We start from the raw sequence: 25,359 nt of genomic DNA, 5'->3' as shown, positions 1-25,359 counted from the left end.
TGCTTTCAAATAGACCTTTTTTTGGCAAGGGATGGCAGTGTGAGATCTTCGTCTGTCAATAATCAACCAGAAGGTAAAATCATCAAACACAGAGGTCATGGAATGAAAAATGATGAATGATGATCCGAATTAGTATGCTTTTTACATTAAAAAATGTACACTTGTAATATTTGAGGCTTTAAAGTTGTTTTCATTATTTTCTTCTCAGATCCAGGATGAGTCTCACAGAATCAGTTTCTGTCAACGAGTATTAGGTTTGCCAGTATTTTATAGTGGGGATGTTGTAATTAAATTGCTGGAATATTATTTGCTTTAACTTGATTCTACAGGGGGTGATGTTAGCCTGTGATTCTCTCTACAAACAGAGTGAATAAGAGTTATAGATTGTACACAGTCAGTGGCCAATTTATTAGATATTCAATACCGAGTTCATAATGTTTAGCTTTTGATGACATTAATGGGAATATGTACATTGAATTATATGTTTGTCATTGAGGTCACAGTTCAAAGCAGAGGCGGACTAGCCATCTGGATGTTCTGGAGAATCACATAACGGCCAGTATTGTTTTGTTTTTTTTCTTTAATTTAACTGACAGGCGAGGCGACAGTGCTGATCAGTTCCTCCAGGATTTCGAGATTTTGCGATCGCACCAATTCACGCAAATTCAACCAATCACCACGAATTCTTTGCGACCTTGCAATTTTGTCCAGTCACCACAAATTTGACCAATCGCCGTAGTCCTGCTATTTTCACCAATCATAGCTTTGATTGCTCACATCATTGACTGACTTAAGTGAACTCACATCTTTGTTTCCGTATTTGAAGATTCAAATGTGTTTGGCAAATGTCTCATATTTACCCACAACCCTCAAAGACAAGACCCCAGGAAGAGCACCAGGATTTGAAGCCAACTTTCATAGTGGCCAAACCGTGTAATTACAACTTCACGTGATGCACTGGGGCCCAAAAAGACTTTTCCCCATAAGCTAACATTGTGAAAGAAGAGTCTGTAAAACGGTGGATACATTTTTTTGAGCATCACAACCCCCGAGAAATTCACTGTCAGAATTTGCGCCATTCAGTCCAATACCTGGACTGAATAACATTCAGACCGCAACAATCACAACAGAAGTCTGGGAAATCCTGGAGGGACTGGCTAATGCAAACATTTGGTTCTTACTAGCCAACATGAAACACCAACGAAGAAGAAGGATGACTGGACCACAACAGCAGGCACGTGACGTGTGCAGCGAAAGACATGGAAGTTAACTTCAAGAGAAGAGACAGAAAAAGTGAAAGAAAAAGGTAACGAGAAGGTAAGAGAAAAAAGGCTGAAATCACTGGCTAGTGACGCCTCAAAATGTCTGAGATTGACAGACCTTTTTGGCAGTAGCATAACATTATGAAGTCCAGCAGAGTGATGAAGTGAATGGCTTAGGATACATTTTTCTTCTCACTCCGCCTGTGACACAGGTAGCCTGTGAGAGAAGTTTCTCTACTTAAGCACATCAAAAGCCGAATAAGAAGCACACAGTCACAGGAACACCTGGAAGCATTCATACTTATGACAACAGAGATGATTTGGTCATGAACAGAGATGCAGAAAAAAGCGACCTACTCAAGAAACTTCTGATCCCCCAACATTAGGTTGACAAACTGCCACAGACAATCTTGATTATTTATTTTAGGTAAGTATTCTCCTTAAACTGCATAAATACAGTGTATTTATCATCTGATTTATTATGACTCATACTATGTTTTGTTGTCTGCTTTCCGGTTACTGTTTTCTGATGTCCCATTGTCAAGACATCTGAGGTATGTCCTCCCTCTCTCTGTAAGTATTGCAGCTGAACTAGAATAATGTGCTGTAAACACAACGCCCAGTCAACATCATTGGTATTGTGATATCCTTGATAATATTATGAGTTAAGATTAAGGCATTGTGACACCGCTGCAGCGGGCTCTTGCATTGCCATGGCTCCAAATGTTGTGGGCTGGGCTGAGTCAGAGTCCAGGGCTGTTTTTCAGTCCCAGTCTATCCCTGGTTCAAAGTGGTGCTGTGTTGAACTGCATTATAGTAGAAGATATTTCATTATACTCCATATTTACAGTCCAGTAAAATATCTATCTTGCATTAGAACGTAAAGGTGCACATTTTAAATTAGTCACTGAGTACACATTGTCACTGAAATGACTAAACCTTTAACAACATGAATGACAAACAGATTGCAGGTATACAGTGTATCCATATATAGTTTATGTCTTTGTTTTCTTATAACTCCTCTCTTGATTGTTGTATTTTGGCAAATTGCGCTTGAAAACTGTTGGATAATCATTTAAAGACAAAGTTACACAAATGTTTATCTACTGATCTTCTTGCACATGGTGATCTGTTGACACAATTTAATTAAACTTTGGCACCAAATAGGTAAGATATTGAATGAAATAGACACACACAAATTATGGCAACAAAATGACATTCAATATTATTGAATAGATTTTAGGTCCTGTGATACACATTAATGCTTGAATTTTAACAATTTATTTAGGTGCAGTTAAATAAGACTACTGTAAATGTCTTAATAGTAAATCAATTTCAGTCAGATATTCAGCAAATATAAATTTATTTCATCCAGAGGTATTCTAAATTACTTTTTCTTGTGAAATGGATTTGGATTTACTTAATATTGTTGAACTATATAAGCCACCATTTAGCAAAGTATTCATAAATCCAATCCAAAAATTGCTTTTATTTCTTTTTTTTGTTTAAATGTCGCTAAATGATTCAATAATTCTTACAATTATGTTAATTGTCACTTTGTTGCTGTAATTTTTTTTATGTAAACCTTGGTCAAACTTTTTACAGTGTAAATGTCTTTACTGATTACATTATAAACTGCAAACAAAGACATGTTTGCTTTTATCATGGTAGTGATAATTACAGTTATATCCATGAACACCACGGAAAATCCTCATTAATGAGGAAAACATTACATTACCTGCACTACCAGCAGCAGAAAGGAGATACGTGTTTCTCCTTTAAGAGAGCTGTATGCAATTACACATGCAGCAGATCAGTTTAACTTTATTGATTATTTAAATCTTTCAGCAATTATTAGTTCTGTGTTATAATTAGAAAATATACAGATAATGTTGAAATCCCTACGTACGTGAAATGGAATGTACCCTATGAGAAGCATGCTACCTTCTGCGTAGTGATACAGACATAAAATAGTTCCTACATGAAACTGCTTACAACAAGGTCTGGGGATTATCTTGAGTAACCGGGTAATGATTTCTGGAAAGAGACATTGCTATTGACTGTTTTAAATGTATTTTTTGGCACCACAAGCTATCCATCCATTATGTTGGAGAGAGGGCAGGGATCGCTACGGCTGATATTTCTAAAACTCAGCTACTCACACCAAAGCAATCTAGATAGATAAATAGCACTACAGGTAAGAGGAAAAATATGCATTTTTGATTTTGATTTTTCTCTTTAGACTTATGAAGCTGGTTGCAGAAAAGCTCTATACCATGCATCACCAAATGGTGGACCGCGGTCTGGGCATGGACCAAGTGATGGTTCAGTTTGGACCTGTGACCAATTTCTGATAAATGAATGAGAAAATGCAATAATATTTACGGAACACTGTTTTTTTTTCTCCCTGCAGTCGCGACTTCAAACTGCGGGTGCAGCTAATCCAGTTAATACAGCGATTGTTACCGATAGCGTCACTCAAATGAGCCAGTCAAATCGATTGTGTACCGGAAGAGATATGTGGGAATGTGGATGGAGGAAAACATGGCTTGCTTGAAAAGAAGGAAAGTTGACACAGAAAACAGAACTTTTAAAAATGAATGTGCATGAGAATGGCACTTACTCCATTCAAGCCAAGATTCAAGCTACTGTCAGGGCAGTCACATGCCCATGTCTCTCACTAGGAAAGGAAGAACAAAAGAATGTGAAAAAAATCAAAGGGAAAGGGGGCTGCTCAAAGCTCTGTTTGCACCTTTTCTTAAAGAGGCACTTTTTAATTAACTTTATTCAGAAGATTCAGTCCTATTTCTTTTACTTGAAATGTAGCTTCAAATTGTGCCTGTTTTATTTGACTTCAAATGTAGGCCATTGTTGTGGTCATTGTGTTAGGAAAGGAAGGAAGGGAAGTAGAAAATCTGTGAAGAGAAAAGGGACTGCTCAAAGCTGTGTTTGCACTTCTTCTAAAAGAGGCATTTTTTATTTATTTTATTGAGAAGAAATTTGGTCCTGTTTTTCTTTATTTGCAATGTAGGCCTCAACTAATTGTATTTATTATATTTATATATTCAGCTATTTGGTTTCCATACAAGTGCCATCATTTGTTGTATGTTAAAAATATCCTACTTTGAAAATTGAAAACTAGATATTGCTGAAATAATAAGGAAATATACAGTGTTGATTCTATTTGATAGACATAGGGGTAGGCTATTGGATGCAATTTAGACATTATGAGGTTCAGACCTTTGCTGGGAGGAAATTTTAGTAACTGGCCCTCATTGAATTTTAATTCTCTACACCATGCCAGCTGTATTCAACACTGAACAGGACACTACATCAGAGATGTGAAGGTATCTGGAAACAATGCACACCCTCTGGCCAATCAGTATTAAGTATTTGCTATGGTCATGGTACAAGTGTTTATAGAACTGATCACATAAATAAAACAGCAAATGTGAGTTTCGGGTTGTAGTTGTTGGTGCGCTGCAGCCAGTCAATGCCTACATTTCATCCAAACCACAGGAAGTAGAGGGGCTTAACACTTTTCTACCCACTCAGTCAATCAGACAGCACCCTGGGCTCTGTTTAGTTTCCACTGAGGGAGGAGGAGAGGAGAACACTCTGAGTGATAAATAAAGAAAAATATATCCTACAAACATTCCATCAGTGGGTATGATTTAAATTCCTCTGCTTTTCTGGCAGCTTTCTTGAGTAGGTCTTGTCTTTTATTTAATTCTTTATTTATTTGCTATAAAGCTCCTTGCTTTGCTTCTTGCCAAACTGAAGCAGCATCTGTTTTTCAGGCAATTTCTAATTAACATCTACCCCCTGCCCCCACTCCATTCCTCATTATGGGAATGATGTAAATATATGTGCTCATCCTTTTTGATTTGTTGACATGGGAGCGTGCCAGTTGACAGCATGCCCAGTCAAAGGGCTTAGTATTGCAAATTTTAATAGCAGCTGAGACTAATATCAGGCACCACACTCATTCACATGCAGGTGCACACAGCCGTGTCAACACACTGTGAACTGGTTGCTGCAGGAGGACAGGCGCAGGAATGAGGGTGCCTTCATTTGTATTTTTTAAGGGAGGTGGGGGGGAGGTCCCTCTGTGCTCAGGCTTCTTGAATACAATTCAACACATTTCCTCTTCTCATTGATTTTTTTGAATTTTGAGGTTGTTAACGTTAAAGGAAGTGCATGCGGTAGTGGTGCAGTATGCTGGGTGGGGGTGACGGGTAGAGGAGGCCCCCCACAATCCCCCTCCCCACCTCCTTATCTCAGGCCGACAGTTGTCAGGAATCACGAGCAGAGGCCTGAGTTAGCGAGGCAGGCAGGCAGGCCTGGGGATATGGATCAAAGAGACAGAGCTGGAGAACCAAAGCAGCTCTGATCCCCAACACTGAAACCCACTCTATTCTATCCTTACTCGCCTGCTTGCTCTCTCTCTCTCTCTCTATCTCTCACCCCGACATCAAATAGTGAGCCAGAGAGCTCCACCATTCCAAAGCAGGCTAAATCTTCCTCTCACAACAAACCGAAAAGGAAATGAGAGCGCGAGAGAAGAAATGTGTTCTTCTTTACTCGTGTGATGTGTTGATGTGTTGGGGTCACTGTGGGAAGTAATAGTTTCATCTTCAGTGGCAGGTCACTAAGTTGTCTGACCTGACAAAAATGGATTAGTGGTCCAGCATCGCTGACTGTCTAACTTAGGAGAAAAAAACTCCTCACCACTTAGAGGGCTCTGAAGCAAAATAGATTTATGAGAATTTGTCAAAAAGTGTGGTAGAAAAATAAAAGCTTTATTTTTGCAGGGTTGGTTGGGGGAGGGGAGCAATGCTGTGAAAAGGGTTTCTATTTACACATGCAGTGCCATCACAGGGATAGGATTTCATACTGTCATTTTGTCTTTCTGTCAATAAGACTTGGAATTGGCTGCACACTCTCATCTCCACATGAAAGTCAGCCTCTAATTCTTTTCCATTCAATTTGAGAGAAGGAGGCGCTGAAATGGCTTGTGTGAATTACATTCCAAATGCAATATAGCTGTTTCAAATTGAATTATTGCCTGTCAGACGTGCAGCATATGGTCTTCCTGCAATTTTGAAGTGGGATCTTAGGAAATTCTCCCTACATTGTTATCTCATGTAAATGCCTGGGAACATGATGAAAGGGTCAACAGCAGTGAACCCATAATGGAAAAGCTTCAGCTGGGACTCGGAGCCATTCAGAACAGACTGAGAAGACAATAAATACAGAACACAGCAGCATTCACTGCAGATGCATTTCATGTCAGGAATGAAGACCATTTCAATCAGATGAATATACTGCAGCTATTCTGATTTAAAATGATGGGATTTCTTCCACAGTGAACGTGTGAATAGATTTCAGCATATAACAGTGTTTGCTAACAGCAGTCCAGCCTCAAGCTCATAAATACACCTGAAAGCCATTTAAAAATTCAGATTTTACCATTATCTCTTCAAACCTGATTTAAAGTTGTTTAAACAAAGACATAAACATTATGTTTTCTACATTGTATGGTAGCCTGATACATATATAAATTAGTATGTGCTATCATTTCAGTTACTGTATTTGATGCCTAAAGGATAAGTTCACCCAAAAATAAAAATGCCAATGAAATGTCAGGTAAAGTTTTGTAGTCCACAAAACAGTTCTGGAGTTTCACTGCAGCAGCATTCTCCTAAACAACCGGGTCAGGATAACAATGTATACACACATAAACTGGTACATATATAGAGGAAGAATGTGTGGTGACAATGTGTGTACTTCACACATGCTTTGGGCCAGATACTGTAGCTGCAGGTGAAATGATGAGGTGGACATGAAGTATAAGGTGAGAGAGGAAAATATTGTTTATGTTGTTTGCCAGTTTGAGTGATTACGTTGTTATTTTTCAGTCTACGGTAAAAGGTGTAAAGTCTGTTTCAACATGAGTTACTAACGGTGGTGTCAAATTGAATATGTAGTGTGTTTCAACTGCACAATACATGAATTTTCTGTATGCAAAAATAATTTTGGGGTATACGCTGATAGATTAACGCACATACTCAAGTGCCCCAAATATGCATTGCATCGCCTCGGACTGTCCATTAGCATGCTGCCACAGACAGTTCAATCACAACACTATTTTATTCACCATTTTTGTATGCTGTTTCATCTTTAACTTCACTTCAGAGAATATTTTACACCAGAAATGAACTGTGTAGATTTCAACTGAAAATTGACGGTTAATGGTAAATATGTTCCAACGTTTTTGAAGTTGAGTAGCTCCCCAAGTGCCTGTGGGAGTAGCTAACTAGCCAGCTGGCTAACTGCCTCACTGGTCTGCTTACAGACCCCTCTTTCCCCTGGTCACACAGACCACTGCAGCCAACGCAGTGGACGACTTCAGCAACATTTCTTTCTACTGTATCACATTTATTCTGTTTATTTTCCATTATTAAAGTTAAGCACTGCTTTAGATAAACTTAATAAGATAACGTAAATAGCTAGACAAATCCTCCTCTTCCACCTGGCTCATTTTACTTAGTCACCTCTGTTGTTAAAGCATTACCGTCAGTAGCTGCTGACATTGATCTGTCCATCTTTGACCTTTACAGTTATTTTACCTTAATTCTTTATACTTAAAATCAAACATGAACCACAAACAATAGCCTTTACAGGGTCCCCGCTTTTCTCTATTTTGCCTTAAAATAATACTGGGAAATATATCATTGAGTGGCAGACATAATGTCAATTTACATTTTTGATAACAGTCCTGTGAAGCAGAAAAGATGTAAGCTTCATTATACTTCAGTGTGAACGGTCTGCTTGTAATAACATGTTTAATCATCCATTTAGTAGGCAATGCACAGTAAATACTAATTAAGTGCATGATTTTGAATGGCAGCGGTGGGGAAAAGTGAGCTAGCTAATAGCTAGCAAGTGGGAAGAAGTGCTTGACAGGAAGTCTTGCACAAAAAAATGGAAACTGGCTGCGCTTCTCACTGACTCTGTATTTCTGTTGAAAATAAAGTGGATAGATTCATTATTGATCATCCTTCTGGCATTTAATAATGATGACTGAGATAATACCACAATGATGGTTTAGGTACACGTAGAAGCAGTATAAATAGCCTCAGCTGTGCATAATGGTCATTTGTAATGACAGCTGTTCTGATGCTGTCGGAGAACCTTGTTGATGAGATACTATCAGTTGTAGTTCTACTTCCTTGCCGTTCCTCTGGCCTATGATGGAGAGAACAGAAGTATCAGTACCAAATGGATGTTTAAGAGTGTTTCTACGTTCATTTATGGTAATTTGTTGGAGTATAAATGAAGCTCTTCCAGTTTCCACAGTGGTTGAGATGAAACAGAATCAGGCATACGCACAGCTTTATAAATCTGATGTAAGGAATGTGTATAAATATTTTTGTCTGTCTGTGTACACACAGTTTTAATTGTGAATCTATAAAGAGTTTTATGTATCTGGCCCCTGACGTAGATGGTGACTTGTTTTAAAAAATTAAGATGACAACTGGGGAAAAAAACAAACATAAAATGGCTCCATACAGCTCATCTGGGCCAACCCAAGTCTTATGGAAGAATTATCCTATCTTTATTCAAGAGCGTAGATTTTCAGTTTGAGAGCATGATTTCATTCCTTTTCAGTGACACAGCTCCTTCTCGTGCTCAGATTTATTCTCCTCATGCTCACATTTTGTGCTCGCACTGAGATGTTTGCTGCTTTCTTTCAAAATGTGTGCTTGAACTCAAAAATCACATGCTTGTGCTCACATTTCTTCTTCTTGCACACAAAAATTTCGCTCGCACTCAAATATGTTCTGTGCTCGCTCAGATCTAGTCCACGTGCTCAGATCTAAAGTCTACGCGCTTAAATCTAATGTGCACGCACTCAGAACAAGCACCTCCTCTCAGGTTGAGGTGTCTGCTCAGACTCAAGGCTGTCCCTCCCTGCGCTTAAAATATTGTGTTTCACCAGCCAATAGGGAGACAGCTAGAGTGTGGACCAATCAAATGACGGGATAACACCTTGGGTGCGTTCCTTCGCCGTTTTTTTGAGCGCTCCGTAGGGGCGGGTATATGGTCTGTTTGTAAAACTGCTTCTCTCAAAATACACCAATTTACCATATTAGCCAGCTATTTGAATCATCACCTATTTAAGACTCCAGCATATTTATGTTTAATTAATCTTAAGTAATCCTAAAAAGAGTTATCGTAGTTTAGAATTTTTTAAATTTAATATTAGCTGATATATTCGGATATATATCCGCTAATAATTAATTTAATTAATTAATATTAAACACAATATTTTAAGCGCAGGGAGGGACAGCCTTGAGTCTGAGCAGATACCTCAACCTGAGAGGAGGTGCTTGTTCTGAGTGCGTGCACATTAGATCTGAGCGCTCAGACTTTAGATCTGAGCGAGCACAGGACATATTTGAGTGCGAGCGAAATTTTTGTGTGCAAGAAGAAGAAATGTGAGTATAAGCATGTGATTTTTTGAGTTCAAGCACACATTTTGAAAGAAAGCAGCAGACATCTCAGTGCGAGCACAAAATGTGAGCATGAGGAGAATAAATCTGAGCACAAGAAGGAGCTGTGTCACTGAAAAGGAATGAAATCATGCTCTCAAACTGAAAATCTACGCTCTTGAATAAAGATAGGATAATTCTTCCATAAAGTCTCTGGAAGCAACAAGATCCCAACTTGAATTAAAAGCTTTACCAAGCGGAAGTGGGTGCACAAGCTCGACCAGTATCGAGGGTGTAAATAATGTCTTTTCAAATGAATCTGAGATCTTGTTGAAGCTCAAGAAATGTGAGTAATGAGCGAGGGTGAGAATTAAATAACTGAATTTTCATTTTTGGGTGAACTTACCTTTTAACTGACTGAAATATTCAAACCAAAGACAACATGTTAATAATGGCAGCACAATTCCAGCAAATAGTCAACAAATTGTTTTTTTGTGTCATTTTTATGTTTACCTCATGAGGCAGTTGTAGCATCAGTTATAGCAGAACTGGAGAGTATATTTCATTGAATAAAGTTCAAAGAACAGCACTGAATGCTTTTCTCAATGGCAATGAAGTTTTCCCTCCTCTCTCAATTGGCTTCAGTAAGAGTTTGATTTGCCAATAGGCTCCGCTGGTGGTAGCATTCTCCTACTTTTGATCTGATTGGTTGAAGTTGTGATAGATGATGATAGACAGATGGTTTGTCCAATCACCTGCCAAGTATTTTTTTAAGGTGCCTACATTTTTCCAAACAGTTTCTGGCATAGCCTTTCCGTTCTGTGTAACAAACTATCTGGTGCATCAGGTTAATTGTCTGTTGGTCTCTAGTTTGTTTAGTTTTGATGCAGGTTATGAAGCAATCTAATGTCCTAATGAGTAAAAATAGAGTACTATATTATGGTTGCATTTAGAAAACACTTAAAACGAACATTACATTAATTAGAATTTATTATGATAGTGGTTTTTGTTCATAAATGACATGTAGACAATTTATCATTTTCTCAAAGGTGTAATATTCCAAATATCTCTGATGTTGTAAACCTACCCGTAATCCTTATGGCTGGTAATCCCAAATGTAAATGGCTCTTGATATTAATGCAGGTTTCTTTTTGTAGCATTAAGCACAACACAATGACTATAAAAACATTCTACACATCCAGTACAACAGTAAATCTCCTTTTTGTCACCAAATCCTCACGTCTCTCCTCTCCTAAAAAAAAAAAAAAAATTCAAAAAGGAGGAAGGAAGACCAAAGCACCTAGGTCTGGGATAAAAACAACTGTCAATAAAAAATGAAGAATAAGAGAGTAATTGCAGACAAATGTGGTGTTGAATTAGATTTTCCAACTCTTGTAAACACCATTGCAATCTTGTTTTCTGCCTATTAGGAGGCTCGGGTGGGCTGCAGTACCCAGTGTTTGTGACTAATTGCATTAAATTTCTTCTTCAGCCAGTGATGTGTATTGATATGAGCCAGTCTCAGTCTATTCTAGCAAAGAGAACAATCCCTCCTTAGCACACAAAGTCTCATTTGGAATGGTTATTGTTAGACCAAGATGGGATAAGACAGGGAATCCCTCCCCCGTTAGTGGACACACAAACACATTGACACAATTTCTGCAGCGGACTCTTACTGAATGAGACAAGCAGCGTTAACATCACAGAATAAACTGACATGTTGATACTGTTTGTCCACAGAAAACTGCACTGCAATAAGGGGGGAGAGGACTACAGATACAGTATGTACTACATAGCAAGTAATCCAAGCTCAGTCAATCACAACGCTGTAGAAACAAAAGAAATCATAGACATAGTAAAGATATGTAAGAATGAGGCATCTACTGGCTGTGTACTGTGTATTGACTAACAATCAATATGTTAGTCAATAGAGCTAATAGATCAACATCAATGGTCATAATGGAGTTAACAGAAGAAATTACTGGTTGTATTGATAAGAATGTATATAATGTATGTAGTAGGAGATTTTAAAGATTTTTAAAAAAGCATTTCATACCATAAACCATGACATATTACTCAAAAAACTGGAACGATATGGTATAAGAGGGGTTGTGTTGGATTGGGTGAAAAGCTATATGGGAAATAGGCAGCAGTTTGTGCAAATGGGTGATTACATGTCAACATGCCTAGACAAAACTGTTGGTGTCCCACAGGGGTCGGTATTAGGTCCAACATTGTTTATTTTGTGCATAAATGATATATTCTAAGTGCTGTATAGTAGGCAAGTGGACAGATTTTTGAAGACGTTTCACCTCTCATCCAAGAGGCTTCTTCAGTTCTAACTAACTGGAGGGGAGGTGTAGGCTTTTAAACTCTGTGTGGGAGTGTCCTTATAGAGTTGTTAAGGACACGTGTGAGCTCTGAGTTTCAGAGTCGTTAGGGCCACTTGTGGGTCGTTGACTTAACCAGCCTTCATGTGGGTTGCTAGGGCTAGCTGAGCCCAGGTGTGAATTGGGGCTGGGCGATAAAACGATCTCGATCATTTTCACGATAAAATTCTCCACGGTAACAATGACAAATTTATGACATTTATTTTTGATACAGTTATTTTTTAGTCTGTTTTCCTTTACCTAAAAAACACTACATCAACAGCCAAACGCACAACAGAGAAACAGATGCATGTGGTTGATGCATGTTTCCAGCCCCTCCCACTCACAACAACTCAGAATGACGGTGACCACCTGTGTGTCTAGCGAAACCGAGTGCGAGGAAACTGACAAAGACGAAGAAATTGCACCGAAGAAAGGTCATACCACTTTGGTTATTTGGAAATAGTTTGGCTACCTGAAGACTGACAAAGGACAGACCACCATTAGGTGCAAAATGTGTCAGCGACACCACCAACCTCTTCCATCATCTCGAAAGGTACCGTCCCAAACAGTACTCCGAAAGTATGAGTTAGCGCTATCAAGCTTCTGCTCAGTAGGTGATTTGTTAATTTTTAACGGTGGGATGGCCCAATGGGAGCACCACCCTGCCCTGACACACCTATGTACACCTCCCAAAGGACATTGTTGCAGGACACCTTAACCATAACTGTGATATTTCTAATTCTACAATTCCATTTTATCCAGTTATCTTCCTTCTCTCCCTACTACAATTGTCTATAAATACACCTTTAAATTGTATGCAGTGGACTGAGTTTATTGAGGCAGGGTTTTCTCATTTTTCTCACAATACACTACAAGCAGGGTCATTTTAAGTCACACGACCCACATGACCCCTTGGAATTCTTTACCATCTAAATTCCTTGAAGGACACACATTGAACATTGTGCAAAATAGTAGAGCCCGACCGATTTATCAGTAGGCTGATTTTATCGGCCGATATTAGCCTATCACAGATATATCGATATCAGCATATGATTTAAAATTGGTGTAATGACATAGTTTGTCCAGCAGAGTGCGCTTCAATGGGGGATAAAACAGCTGGTGTCAGGAAATATAACAGCTACCTCACTAATGGTTAAACTATAAACCAGGACAAAAATGACAATTGCCAACGTAACATAGCCACCGTGTTCTGAAATGACACAATAACATAAATTGCAAACTTTTGTTGATCTAGTCATTTTTCGGTTTTATACAATCGGGAGTCTGCACAGGGTGTTTTATTTTGAAGATTTACCAGATGCTCTATGCCGTTCCTGTGTCTCTGACTTCCTGCCGGCGTGATCTGCTCTGTGCAGCTTGTTGCGGCTTCCGTAAAAAATAGACCAGGCAGCCAGAACGCAAAGCAGCCATGCACGGCTTGACTCCACTGTGCGCCAGAGCTGATCGCGGCCGCCTGTGATTTGTAACACACTATCTACTACTAGCGGATGGACAGTGATTGCAGGTTAACAACGGGGAAGCTTTTTGGTCATTTTGCTAACAAGGGGGACGGCAGTTGCCACTGCTTTTTCAGACATTACCCCATATGAGCAGAAACCGAAGCGACACAAAGACACCAGCGCAGTTACGTACTGTATCGCTAAATATATGATGCCTATAAGCACGGTTGAAAGATCAGCTCTACGCAGAGTGTAGGGTAAAGTTGGAGGGGCAGCTTAGAGATGTCACTGCTGATATGTGGTCTGGTTGCACGTCCGAACCACATCAGGTCTTACAGAACAGGAGGCATTAAAGCTGAACTGAACAACTACCCGCAAGCTCAAAAATGTGCAATATTCAAAGAATACGTCATAATCAACTTTACCTTTTTATTTTATTTTCTTTAATCAATGTTCAGGTCAGTATACTACCTCTAAAATGTTTGAGACATGTTTGAAACAAGCAATTTGTTATACATATTCATCATTTTATTTATTCAGTGTTTAACATAAAGCCATTTGGTTGGTTGGTTCTGTTGAATGTTTGTCACCTATTCATTCTGACAATAAATAACAGTTTGACATAGATGGATTCCTTTACTCCTCTTTCAAACCATCTGTCTTCTCTGGCCAAGATGTTTACATTGTTGTCCTCAAAGGACTGATTTTTCTCCTTCAGATGTAAGTGGACAGTAGAGTCTTGACCTGAGGAGTTGGCCCTCCTGTGTTGTGCCATTTGTTTATGGAGAGGTTGTTTTGTGCAGTCCTGGCTGCATTGAACAGCATAAACTACATTACTCTGTGTATGCCTGGGTGTTTTGTCCTTAGGATGGACAAGTTTCTGCCTCAGCGTGTTGGTAGGTTTTAAGTGGACTGGCACTGGAGTTTCTCAGATATTCCCACGACATAAGGAATGACGATGTTGTTACGTTTTCTCGTCTCATCCTCTCTGTCTGCTCTGGCTCTTTTAGAGGTTTTGACAAAGGTCCAGTTTGGGTAGCGACAGGTTTTAAGTGCTCCTCTTCCATCTTTGTGGGCACAGTCCCAGCCCAATGGTTTAGGGTTCTGATGACCCCCAGCCTGTACTCCAGTGGGTGATGAGAGTCGGACAGCAAGTACTGATCTGTGTGTAGGTTTTCTGTACACTTCGATGTTGAGGCTTCTGTCTTTTTCAGTGTGTACTGCACAGTCCAAGAAGGGCAGACTGTCTCCTGTGACATCTTCCCACATGAACTGATGTTACTGTCCACAGCATTTATATGTTCAGTGAAGACTTCCACTTCCCTTGTTCTAATTTTGAACTAGGTGTTGTCCACATATCTGAACCAGTGGCTAGGAGCAGTTCCTGGGAAGGTAATCAAGGCTCTGCTCTCAACTTCTTCCATGTAGAGGTTGGCCACTATTGGGGACACCGGTGAGCCTATGGCACAGCCGTGTTTCTGTCTGTAGAAACCTTCACTGTACTGGAAGTAGGTGGTCATCAGACAGAGATCAAGTTAGGCACAAATGTGGTCTGGGGTGAAGTTGGTTCTGCTGGACAGAGTGCTGTTTTGTAGCAGGTATTTCTTCACCGTGTTAACTGCTTCTTGAGTAGGAAAGCATGTATAAAATGATGTGATATCATAAGAAACCATTGTTTTGTTTGAGTCCAGTGTTATTTCTCTCACCTTGTTGGAGAAATCCTGTGAGTTTTTGATGTGGCATTGACTGTTACCGACCAAAGGAGCTAGGATACTGCCTAAGTGCTTGGATATGTTATAGGTAACTAAGTTGATGCTGCTGCTGATGGGTCTGAGTGGAGCTCCTACCTTGTGTATCTTGTATCTTGAGTCCATAGATACATGGGATTGCGTACCCGGGGTACAGTCGGTAATATAATGGGCTGTCAATGCCTTTATCCTTTTCCAGTTTTTGAAGATATTCTATAACCTTCTTTTTGTAGCTAGTGGTAGGATCTCGCCTCAGTGTCTCATAGGTGTTAGTATCACTAAACAGATCGGTGACTTTGGTGTGGTAGTCCACTGTGTTTGGCACTACAGTGCATCTCCCTTTGTCTGCCAGCAAGATGGTGATGTTCCAGTCTCTTTTGAGTGATCCCAGGGCCTTCCTTTCCTCAGTAGTGAGGTTGGAGTGACAGCTGATGTCGTAGATGTTATGCCTCTGTGTGCCTGCAGTATTTTGGTAAGGACATCCTTCTCCAGTTGGGTGAGCTCTCTGTTGGACAAGTTTTTCACCCACTTCTATTGTATGTCCGGATGTGATGTGTTGTCGATGTCCTTATTTTTTCCAGGTGAGAGCTTCTGTTCTATGCAAGTTGCTTTGACATGCCTGTAATGTTTGGAATTTACGTGTCTGCCGTTCCTTACCTTTAGTGTGTTGTGATGCTTGTGCCTTCTCAACAAAGGAGACATTTTCCAGGATTCTGCTTGGTAGCAGTGATGTTAGTTCCTCAAATGTCTGGTCAGTCTTAGTAGTGAGTACATCAATGGTGAAATTAATCTGTCGCACTCTTTCATTGAGTAGGTGATTTTGAGCCCTCTAAAGGATCTTTGTGGTCTTTTCACGCTGGAACCCAGGCGTAAGTTCTTAGGAATTATCCTGTGTTGCCTGCATCTAAAGTAGAAACGCAGGTGGTTCCTGTAGTCAGCCAGCATTCTGGATGTTCTTTCATACTCTCATACCAGTTGAAGGGCATTCCTCCCAAAACAGTAAGCAACATGTTGATGAAGGTACTCAGTCATCCAGGTCATGGTAATTCTAAGTTCTAAATTCTTTTACTCCTCTTTCATGCCATCTGTCTTCTCTAGCCAAGATGTTTACATTGAGGAGTAAAAGAATCCATCTATGTCAAACTGGAACGACCGTCTTTGAACAGAGGAGGTGCCCTATGACATTACTTATCACCCACCTACAATGCAGTACTGAGTTCCCTCCCCAGACAGCTTAACAACCATTCACACCTGGGCTCACCTAGCTCTAGCAACCCACATGAAGGCCGGTTAAGTCAACGACCCACCAGTGGCCCTAACGACTCTGAAACTCAGAGCTCACATGTGTCCTTAACGAGTCTGTAAGGACACTCCCACACAGAGTTTAAAAGCCTGCAACTCCCCTTCAGTTAGTTAGAACTGCAGAAACCTCTTGCATCAGAGGTGAAACGTCTACAAAAAACTGAAACACGTCCAGTTGCCTACAATACAGCATACAGATGACTGAGAACCTTCAACAACATAAATCATATATGAGTGGTGTCCAGAAAATTTAAATTTTTATTTTATTCACAGATGACACCAATGTTCTTTGTTCTGGGGAAAATCTGCAGAAGCTTTTGGTGAGGGTCACAACAGAAATTAGTACATTAAAACAATGGTTTAGCATAGACAAATTATCATTAAATTTGAACAAAACTAAATGTATGTTGTTTAGAAATCGCGATATGGATGCACAAGTACAGATCTTTATTCATAATGTTAATGAATGATTAGAACAAAGCTGGCAAAGAGCATTGCAGTTCTGGCGAAAACAAAACACATGCTGGACCATAAATCACTACGCGTTCTGCATTCTTTGCTTGAATTACCATATCTGAATTACTGTGTGGAAGTTTGGGGCAACACTTACAAAAGCAACCATTATACATACTTCAAAAGAGAGCAGTCAGGATAGTACAAAATCGGGCATATAGGGAACAGACGAACACACTGTTTTTAGTCACATGCATTGAAATGTATAGATCTGTTCAAATTTAAAACCGCAATAATCATGTTTAAAGCTCCCAGCAACATTCAAAAAACGTTTTGTGACAGGGAGGGGGGTTATAATTAAAAAAAGTACAATTTTAATTTTAAAAAACAATGTGTTCGTATAACTAAGAAGAGTCTGTGTATTTCAGTGTATGGGGTGGACTTGTGGAACGGGTCAGGTGATGAGTTGAAACAAAGCACAAATATAAATCAATCAAAAAAACTGTACACATTTTTGGCAGGTATATGGAAGAGGAAAGATTGTGTTAGGGGTTGGTATTTGAATTGTAAATAAACTGAGATTGTTATTTATTTATTTGATTGGGTGGTTAATAAACTGGGGATAGTTGTCTGTATATTTGTTGTAAATACATTTGAGAATTTGTTGAAATATTATATGAGTTAAGAGAAGAACAGTGAGAAAGGGGTAGGGAGTTTTACTTCTACCCACTCCTTTTCAAACACTGTTACTGTTGTTTTGTTTGTTTTTATTATGTTGTTTTAATTTTTGGTTTGAAATAAAGTCATTCATTCATTCATTCATTCATTCATTCATTCAAAACACGTGTATAGACAACATAGAAACAAACAACTAGAAAAATCTGATAAACTTTTAAAACAATGAAGGAAAATTAATCAAATGCACATGACAACAGGAACGTTTCAGTCTGTCCTTAAACAATGTGGAAGATGGACCAAATGTAATATAATCTGGCAATGTATTCCAGCAGCTGGGACAACAAAACCATATGCTGATTTTGCCAACTTGTGATTTAACCCTCAGAACAGTTAGAGGGTCTGAGCCAGAAGATCTACAGTAAGAGAGCTCATGTGTTCACATTAAATAAGCAGCTCAGAGTGGTATTGTGGAGCAAGCCTGATTATGATCAATTAGTTCCAGGATTGTGATCAACTGCTCAGCTGCTGGAAAGATAACAGGGGCCATATTTTTGCTATATTCCCCAGTTGAAAATAGCAGGACTAAATAACTGTCATGGGCCAGCCTTTCAAATGCAATTCTGAGTGAGTGAGTGAGTGAGTGAGTGAGTGAGTGAGTGAGTGAGTGAGTGAGTGAGTGAGTAAGTGAGTGAGTGAGTGAGTGAGTGAGTGAGTAAGTGAGTGAGTGAGTGAGTGAGTGAGTGAGTGAATGAGTGAATGAGTGAATGAGTGAGTGAGTTTGGTCCAGACAGTCTAGTCTTACAATTTCCCCATTGGCCATAGCCCTTTCAAAATGAATCCGCGTGAATGGTTACACATCACTAAGGGACTTTTCTCTTAGATCCTCAGTCAGTGTTTACAGGGGTTTCACCAAATTCCCTGCTGCTGACAACGGATTACATCAACCAGACCAATTTCACTACCTGGTTTCAAGGTAAGTGAAATGTATCATTTGACTGACTATGTTTTTAGTTTAATGTTACAACGTCACCGCATTTTGTTAACAAACCTCTCACTTGTCTACAAGCTCCAACATGTCTGCGTTGTAGCCTTTTTTTCACTAAAACAGCAAAATAATGTCAAGTGATCTGCTACTATTACTGGGGCCACAACAAAATTGCACATGAGCATTTAATATCTGAATCAGATCAGAAATTCAAACCAGAAACTCTACCACTGACCCCAGCAACGAATTGACCACATTTTTGCACTTTGACCAGACACAGTCCAGCCATATACTAGCTTTTGACCTAGTCTTGTTTTAACTCCACTCAGGCAGACTAAAATAGTGTACCCAATCATGACTTACTGCGGTGAACATTACTCACCAGCAGCAGCAAGGTTCAGTACTATTATTTAACCAACAGTTATCAGCCCAATGTGGTCCCAGCCCAACCCTCCTGATTACCGTTCCACCACAACCTGAATTTAAAATCAGTGAGCTGATCCAGTAGATACCCATGGCAATGGAATACCAAGTAGCTTACAATATAAATAAAAGGAAGGCATTTGCAATAATTTTCTTCAAATAGCCCTATCCAGGTTTTTTTGTTCCACTGAAAATCAAAACAAATTTGACTACAGGGATCAGGTTTATCACTGGACTAAGAGCCTTTGTTCAGAGAGAATATATACATTCACACATCACTAAATGGCACACACAGAGTGACAGACTACAGGATATGATACTTGCATATCAGCTACAATTCATTAGAACAGCCTGCATTGGCAGCAACATCTGTAAATTACAGAAGGAGGAGAGAGGATGTCTGAAATTAATGATTATTAGTTAGTGAGATTATTTCTTTCCTACCTTTTCCCCAGATGACTTAAAAGAATTTGTTCTCCAACTGAACATCTTTCTGGTTGAAAGCCCAAGCCAGAATCCATTAGGAGCCATGGGGTCCAACAATGTAATTAAATGCACAGGCATAGGGATGGAAATAAGTTGTGTGTAAAATGTCATTGTTCTCATTCACCCATTGGCAAAGTGGCATGTGCAGTTACACACTTATAACACTTACTGACAAAAAGCCAGTTAGATCAAACACTAATAATACTATTATTCTGGTCCTACAAACATAGACAGTAAATCAAGCAAGCCTTAACATCATTGAGGGAGGAATATGACTAATGTCCAGTAAGGTTGCACAAAAAGCTTGCATTTCCTTATGTACTTTGGAACGAGATGAGGGAGCAGGGTGACAGCATTACATGTTGCAAATATACCATGCATGTACAGTAGTTAAAAAGCGGCTTGACTTAAAGGATAATTCTGTTTTATCTAGTCTGGTGCATCACCATGGATTACTCTATGGATCCTGCCAACTATAGAGAATAGAGTATATAATCAGTAGAATCAAGTATATCACTTTTACACTAACATTAGCATGTATACACAGCTGTTTAGGCTCAGACCACACAGAAGCCACAATCAATGGTTACCTATTTATTATCTTTAACTTCAGTCTCTATTTAAAACTCAGCGCAGACTGAACAATGTTCAAGCACTACTTGACAGAGACGGTTGGAAAGATATTAACAAGTCAACAGCCTTAACTTCAACACACCTCATGGCATCGCACCTAAAAAGGAGAGTAAAATTAGTGAGTGTTGTGTCCATACTATATCCGAAGCTAAGCTGGAGGCGATAAAAACCCATTACTACTGCAGGGTTAATTGACTATTTAGTAAATCCCGATTTACATGAATGTATGTTCACATTGCACTCAAAAGCCAGATGTTAGCGGGTGTAAGTTGTTTTTTTGGCCAGTGGGAAGGGGTAGCAGAGTGACATGTCTTACACTGAAACTGGTTGACAGTTTATAAGGCAAGGCAAGGCAAGTGAGAAAAGTGGGTGGGACTTACTGGCACTGCACTTACACAGTTGAAATCATACTTGCAATATAGGGAATGCTTTGTGTTAATTGGTAATCCTCAATCTGATTGAATAAAGATCACTTGTGGAGTTCCTCAAGGGTCTTTTCTCAGGCCTCTTCTATTCAGGATCTATATGTTCCCCCTTGCTCAGATTATGGAATATTAAAACATCTCCTACCACACTCATGCGGATGACACACAACTCTACATAACAGTGTCACCACAAGACTACAGTTCCTTACAATTGCTGAATAAGTGCATCAAACAAATCAGTGAGTGGATGTGGCAGAATTGTCTAATAACTGCACACAGATAACACTGAAATAATTAATTTTGGACCCAAACATGACACATTAAAAGTCAGCGCTCACCTTGAATCCATGACACTAAAATCTACAAATGAAGCCACAAATCTTGGTGTAATTATGGACTCCAACATGAATTTCGACAGACACAGGACAGTGATAAAATCAGCCAACAACCACATAGCAAGAGGGAAGATGTATTTCTCCTTTTGGTGTCTATACACTGAATGCACAAATAAACTGATATGGATCATCCTTTCCAGCTAACTGCGATACAGAAGTTTATTCTTTCTACTTTACTTGATCCTCAGACATAAATGTTACAGTAGTCCAGTAGGTTTACCTGTGGGGAGAGTCCGTTACTGACAGGGTTGACATGGTTACTTGGTGCTGAAGAGCTCATAAAGGTGTCAGAGTAGCTGGAGAAGCCGTGGCGGTTGGAGGTGATACCGTAGGCAGAGCTGCTGTCTGTGCTGGACAGACCATTCTGGTGCATGGTGGATGGAGGTAATGGCTGGGGACGGTGAACTGTACCACTACCATCTGAAGAGAAAAACATGACAGCACATAGCTGAGCACTTAAAGACATACCAGCTAAAAAGCTCCCAGTACCTCTGTCCCTGTTGTACCTTGTTGTTGTGTGCAATAACACAGATCTATTTCTTCAGTTGCTTAAAGTTCTCATGAAACGGCTAATGAAATGTTATTTGCATCAGCATAGTTATGTGTTCCCTGTAAAAATAGGCAGTTAGCAGGACCCACAGGACCAGAACCTGTGGGAAGGTGTTCATTGAGAGGCAGCTGGTTAGCAGTATTAAGCATTAGCATTTAGCATTTCTTTAGGAACAAGTAAAGCTATCTCTCCAGATTTGAGGCACAGCCGCCAAAGTTTTTCTGGTTAGCGCAGTTTGTTTGGACAGGTGTGAAACTTGTCATTTGTAACAAACAACCTGAAACACACTGTTTGAAAAGGTTCCTCCCATGTCCAATCATATGCTTGTGTTCTGAAAGCAGATGGACCAACTAGAGTATTTTAGGATAGTAGATGTGTAATTCTAGCATGATTTAAAAATCTACAATTAAATCCATCATCTGATTTTAAATGTTTGTATAGTCAAATCATGTGGTAACCATAGTAACAGGTAGGCATGGTTAAACAAGACAGGCAAAGTAAGTCCATTAGATAGTGTGTAAAAATAATACCAGTCGGAATAATGGTATAGAAGACACTTTGCTATACTTGTAGCTTGCTATACTAGACACTTTTTTTCCTGTCTGTACCAGTTTGTCATTTTCCATGATGTGTGGTGGATTTTCTCATAACCATGTTTTCCTCTTGAGCTTTTTGTAACATCAGAGAACAAGGATAGTAATTACATGGTATTACTTAATTATTACCCCACTATTACCTTGTTATTACTGAGCTGTAATATAAATTGCTTTTTCTACCTTGGGGCAGAGTGTTTGTTGGGTAGCTGGACTCTGGCAGCTGGTACGTAGGAAGTGTTGGCATCCCCGTGGGAGGAAATCCACCCGGCAACAGGTGGTTAAATGCTGCTAGCTGATTGGCTCCTGCTTGTTTCCGCCATCTGGCCCTTCGATTGCTGAACCACACCTATAAAAACATTAAAAAAAAAACCAAAAGCATCAGTTGTTAGTTGTTCAACTTTTTACCAAACTCAGAGTGGGCTTTTCTCTTTCATTTAAATTAATTATACATTAGCTGGCAGCTGTGCCTCATGCTATGTCACTGTCACAGTAGCTTCTTTGGGACAAGCACATACACTGCTGGATACTCCCAACAGTGGTGTCACAGTGTACACAGTGTTGTGTACTGATACAACACAAAATACATGTTCAGATCTGGATAAGCGGACGGATGCAGGAATTTGTTTCTCACTTTCTTTGGTATTACGAGATGTACAAGGTGTTTTTCCACATTTTCAATAATTTCTTAGGGAATAATGCATGGATCTTGATGAAAGACATCAGGCATATCACTATACTAGATTTGGTGAACTTAAATGATGGTTAAGCAGTTATGGGTTGTTTGAAATTTACAGTGATACAGGGCTATCAAGTTTGATATTGAACTTTCTACTTTCAAATTTAGCTTGCTCTTGCTGGTTTCTACAATCTTGCCAACCCCATTTTTAAGGTCATGGTCATAAACTGTAAGTGCATTCCAGTCTAAAAAGCAGTATCATCAGTTGACGAGAGGTGTATTGTAATTTCTTTAGGGTTTAAAATGAGAAGGATGGATATGAAACATGAGGACATGTCAAACACACGCACACACACTACTCCCTAGCCCGGTAAAGTGAGTCAAATCAGGAAGAAATGACCAAGGTGTGTGTATTGCCAAAAGCTGAACTGTTTCCTTTTTCAAATCAGCATGGCACTAATTTACAAGTTCTTAATTAAAGCAACTAGAAGACAGAATCTAAGAGCAGGTCTCAGCCTGTCAGTCTGCAGAAAACACATTTACAGAGCTGGTCTGACTCTGTTTCACTGTCTCCTCCTAACACACACTGTCCTACATTAGGACACACAGGTAACTGCATTTTTGTCATTTGCGTCATTTGAATCAAACCATACAATGCCACTTACATGAATTAATACAAGCACACACACACCCCACATCCAGAGCCATAGCAGGAATCTATATTGCCTCCAGCTTTCGACCCACCCAATTTCTTCGGGAATCCTCTTTTTTTCATTTGGAGCAAATGAAAACATGCCTTTCAAGTGGAGAAGATCATTTGGACTTCTATTTCTGAAGAGGAGACTCAAATAATTAGAACAGGTGTTGTCGCCCTGAGGTACTACTGCAAGAGGAGCAGCAGAAGCAGTGTCTGACTGATCAACCCAATAGTAAACCTCTCTCTGCAAAGGAGAGACATGAGTGTGAGGAGAAACAGAATATAGCCTCCTCCTGAGCAAAGCTACTAACCTTGACATGATGTCACAGGTTTATTATTTCACTGTACAGTTGTTTGATTTATAAAGGCAAAATGTATGATTGCATGTGTGCATTTATAGGGAACTATTTGTGCCACCATCAATCAATCAAATCTTGAAATGTGTTTCGTATTTTCAAAAACTGTCACACAAAATTATACACAAAATAGTGATAACTTTAAGTTTTGTTGTTGATTGAAGGACTCCAGCTTAAAATAAAATTGAAAGATTGAAAAATAAATCTATTCACCTTATTCCCCATGATACCTTGTGTGAATTATTGCCACAATTTCCCATGTGTCCTGTCAATTGACTGGAACTGGTACTTTCCATGGCAACAGGATGCTAATCCTCTTACTTCAACAGTTGGTAGTGCTTTTTTCATTCAATTTCATTCAAGTTCACAAATTTATCGTCTGAACACTACTAACATCATTATTATTATCACTTAGCCCACTTAGCTAACGTTTCTAAAGCCTTGAAAGTGCTGTCAGTGGTTCCGTTATCATGATACTTTGTTACTTATGCTAGTTCTCCTGAGCACTGGAAGAATCACCCATAATTGTTTCCCCAGGAAACTTGTGGATAGATTACGTTTCAAAATATGGCAGTAAAACACATGGGCAGGAGCAGTTGCCAGGCAACCACCTCAGACTCCAGACAGGAACTGCTTCTGGCCAAAAAATTAAAAATAAATCAAACAAACCCCCTTTAACACATAGAATTGTGGTTTCTGGGGTGTTTTGTATGGACTAAACAAAGGAGATAAAGCATATTAATCAGTGAGTATTCGAGGTGTTGGCAGGTGGATGTTCACTGTTACCGTTGGACAGAACCAGGCTAGCTGTTTCCCCTTGTTTCAGTGCTTAGCTAAGCTTACAGAGTGCTGACTGGTTCCATATTCAAACATGTAGAGACATGTGAGTGGTATCAATCTTCTCAATAACTGTTGACAAGGAAGCAAATCAGTTTATCTCCCAGCTCACATGCACGTACACATTCACTGATGGTAATTCAGCAATTACACTTCCTTCCAATTTGTAGGCTACCTGTAGTCCATCCCAGTTTCTCGAGTTATTGTATGTACAGAAAGGCACATAGGCTACTGTTTGTGAATGTGAAAGACAAACTGACACCAAGTGAAGAACTAGCCCTAAGTGACTCACTGATAGACCGAATAAAACAGTGACCGAATCCTGACACTCAAGAAGAAAACCTAATCCCAGGTTTATTTATATACACATTGAATATGGTCAGACTTAAACTGCAGCCCTGATGGACAGTCTCTCCTCTGGGTGACAAATTCAGTTTGTTTGTCTCCACTTTAAACAGCACACTTTTTTAATTAACTGTTTTTATCAGCTCATATATTTTGCCCACAATACCACAATGTAGTTCTGT

General features: G+C 39.4%; 1 protein-coding gene across 4 annotated transcripts in view; it reads right to left on the bottom strand.

Annotated features, from left to right (window-relative positions):
• Nucleotides 1-25,359, bottom strand: part of LOC140999628 (paired box protein Pax-7-like) — a 90,680-nt gene that overhangs the window by 25,481 nt on the left and 39,840 nt on the right. For 3 of the 4 annotated variants that reach the window (XM_073470127.1, XM_073470126.1, XM_073470125.1), the window contains exons 6-7: nucleotides 22,447-22,612; nucleotides 21,341-21,540 (exon numbers count right to left, since the gene is read on the bottom strand). In XM_073470127.1, coding sequence (XP_073326228.1) covers nucleotides 21,341-21,540; nucleotides 22,447-22,612 — 366 coding nt within the window. Of the gene's footprint in view, nucleotides 1-20,382; nucleotides 20,398-21,340; nucleotides 21,541-22,253; nucleotides 22,260-22,446; nucleotides 22,613-25,359 lie in introns of all 4 variants that reach the window. The other variant, XM_073470128.1, reaches the window with a different exon arrangement.

This window comes from Pagrus major, chromosome 7 (assembly GCF_040436345.1).
Source record: "Pagrus major chromosome 7, Pma_NU_1.0".
In the NCBI taxonomy this organism is placed as follows: Eukaryota; Metazoa; Chordata; class Actinopteri; order Spariformes; family Sparidae; genus Pagrus; species Pagrus major.
Note: the sequence above shows the minus strand (reverse complement) of the source record. Positions and strands in the feature narration are given on the sequence as shown.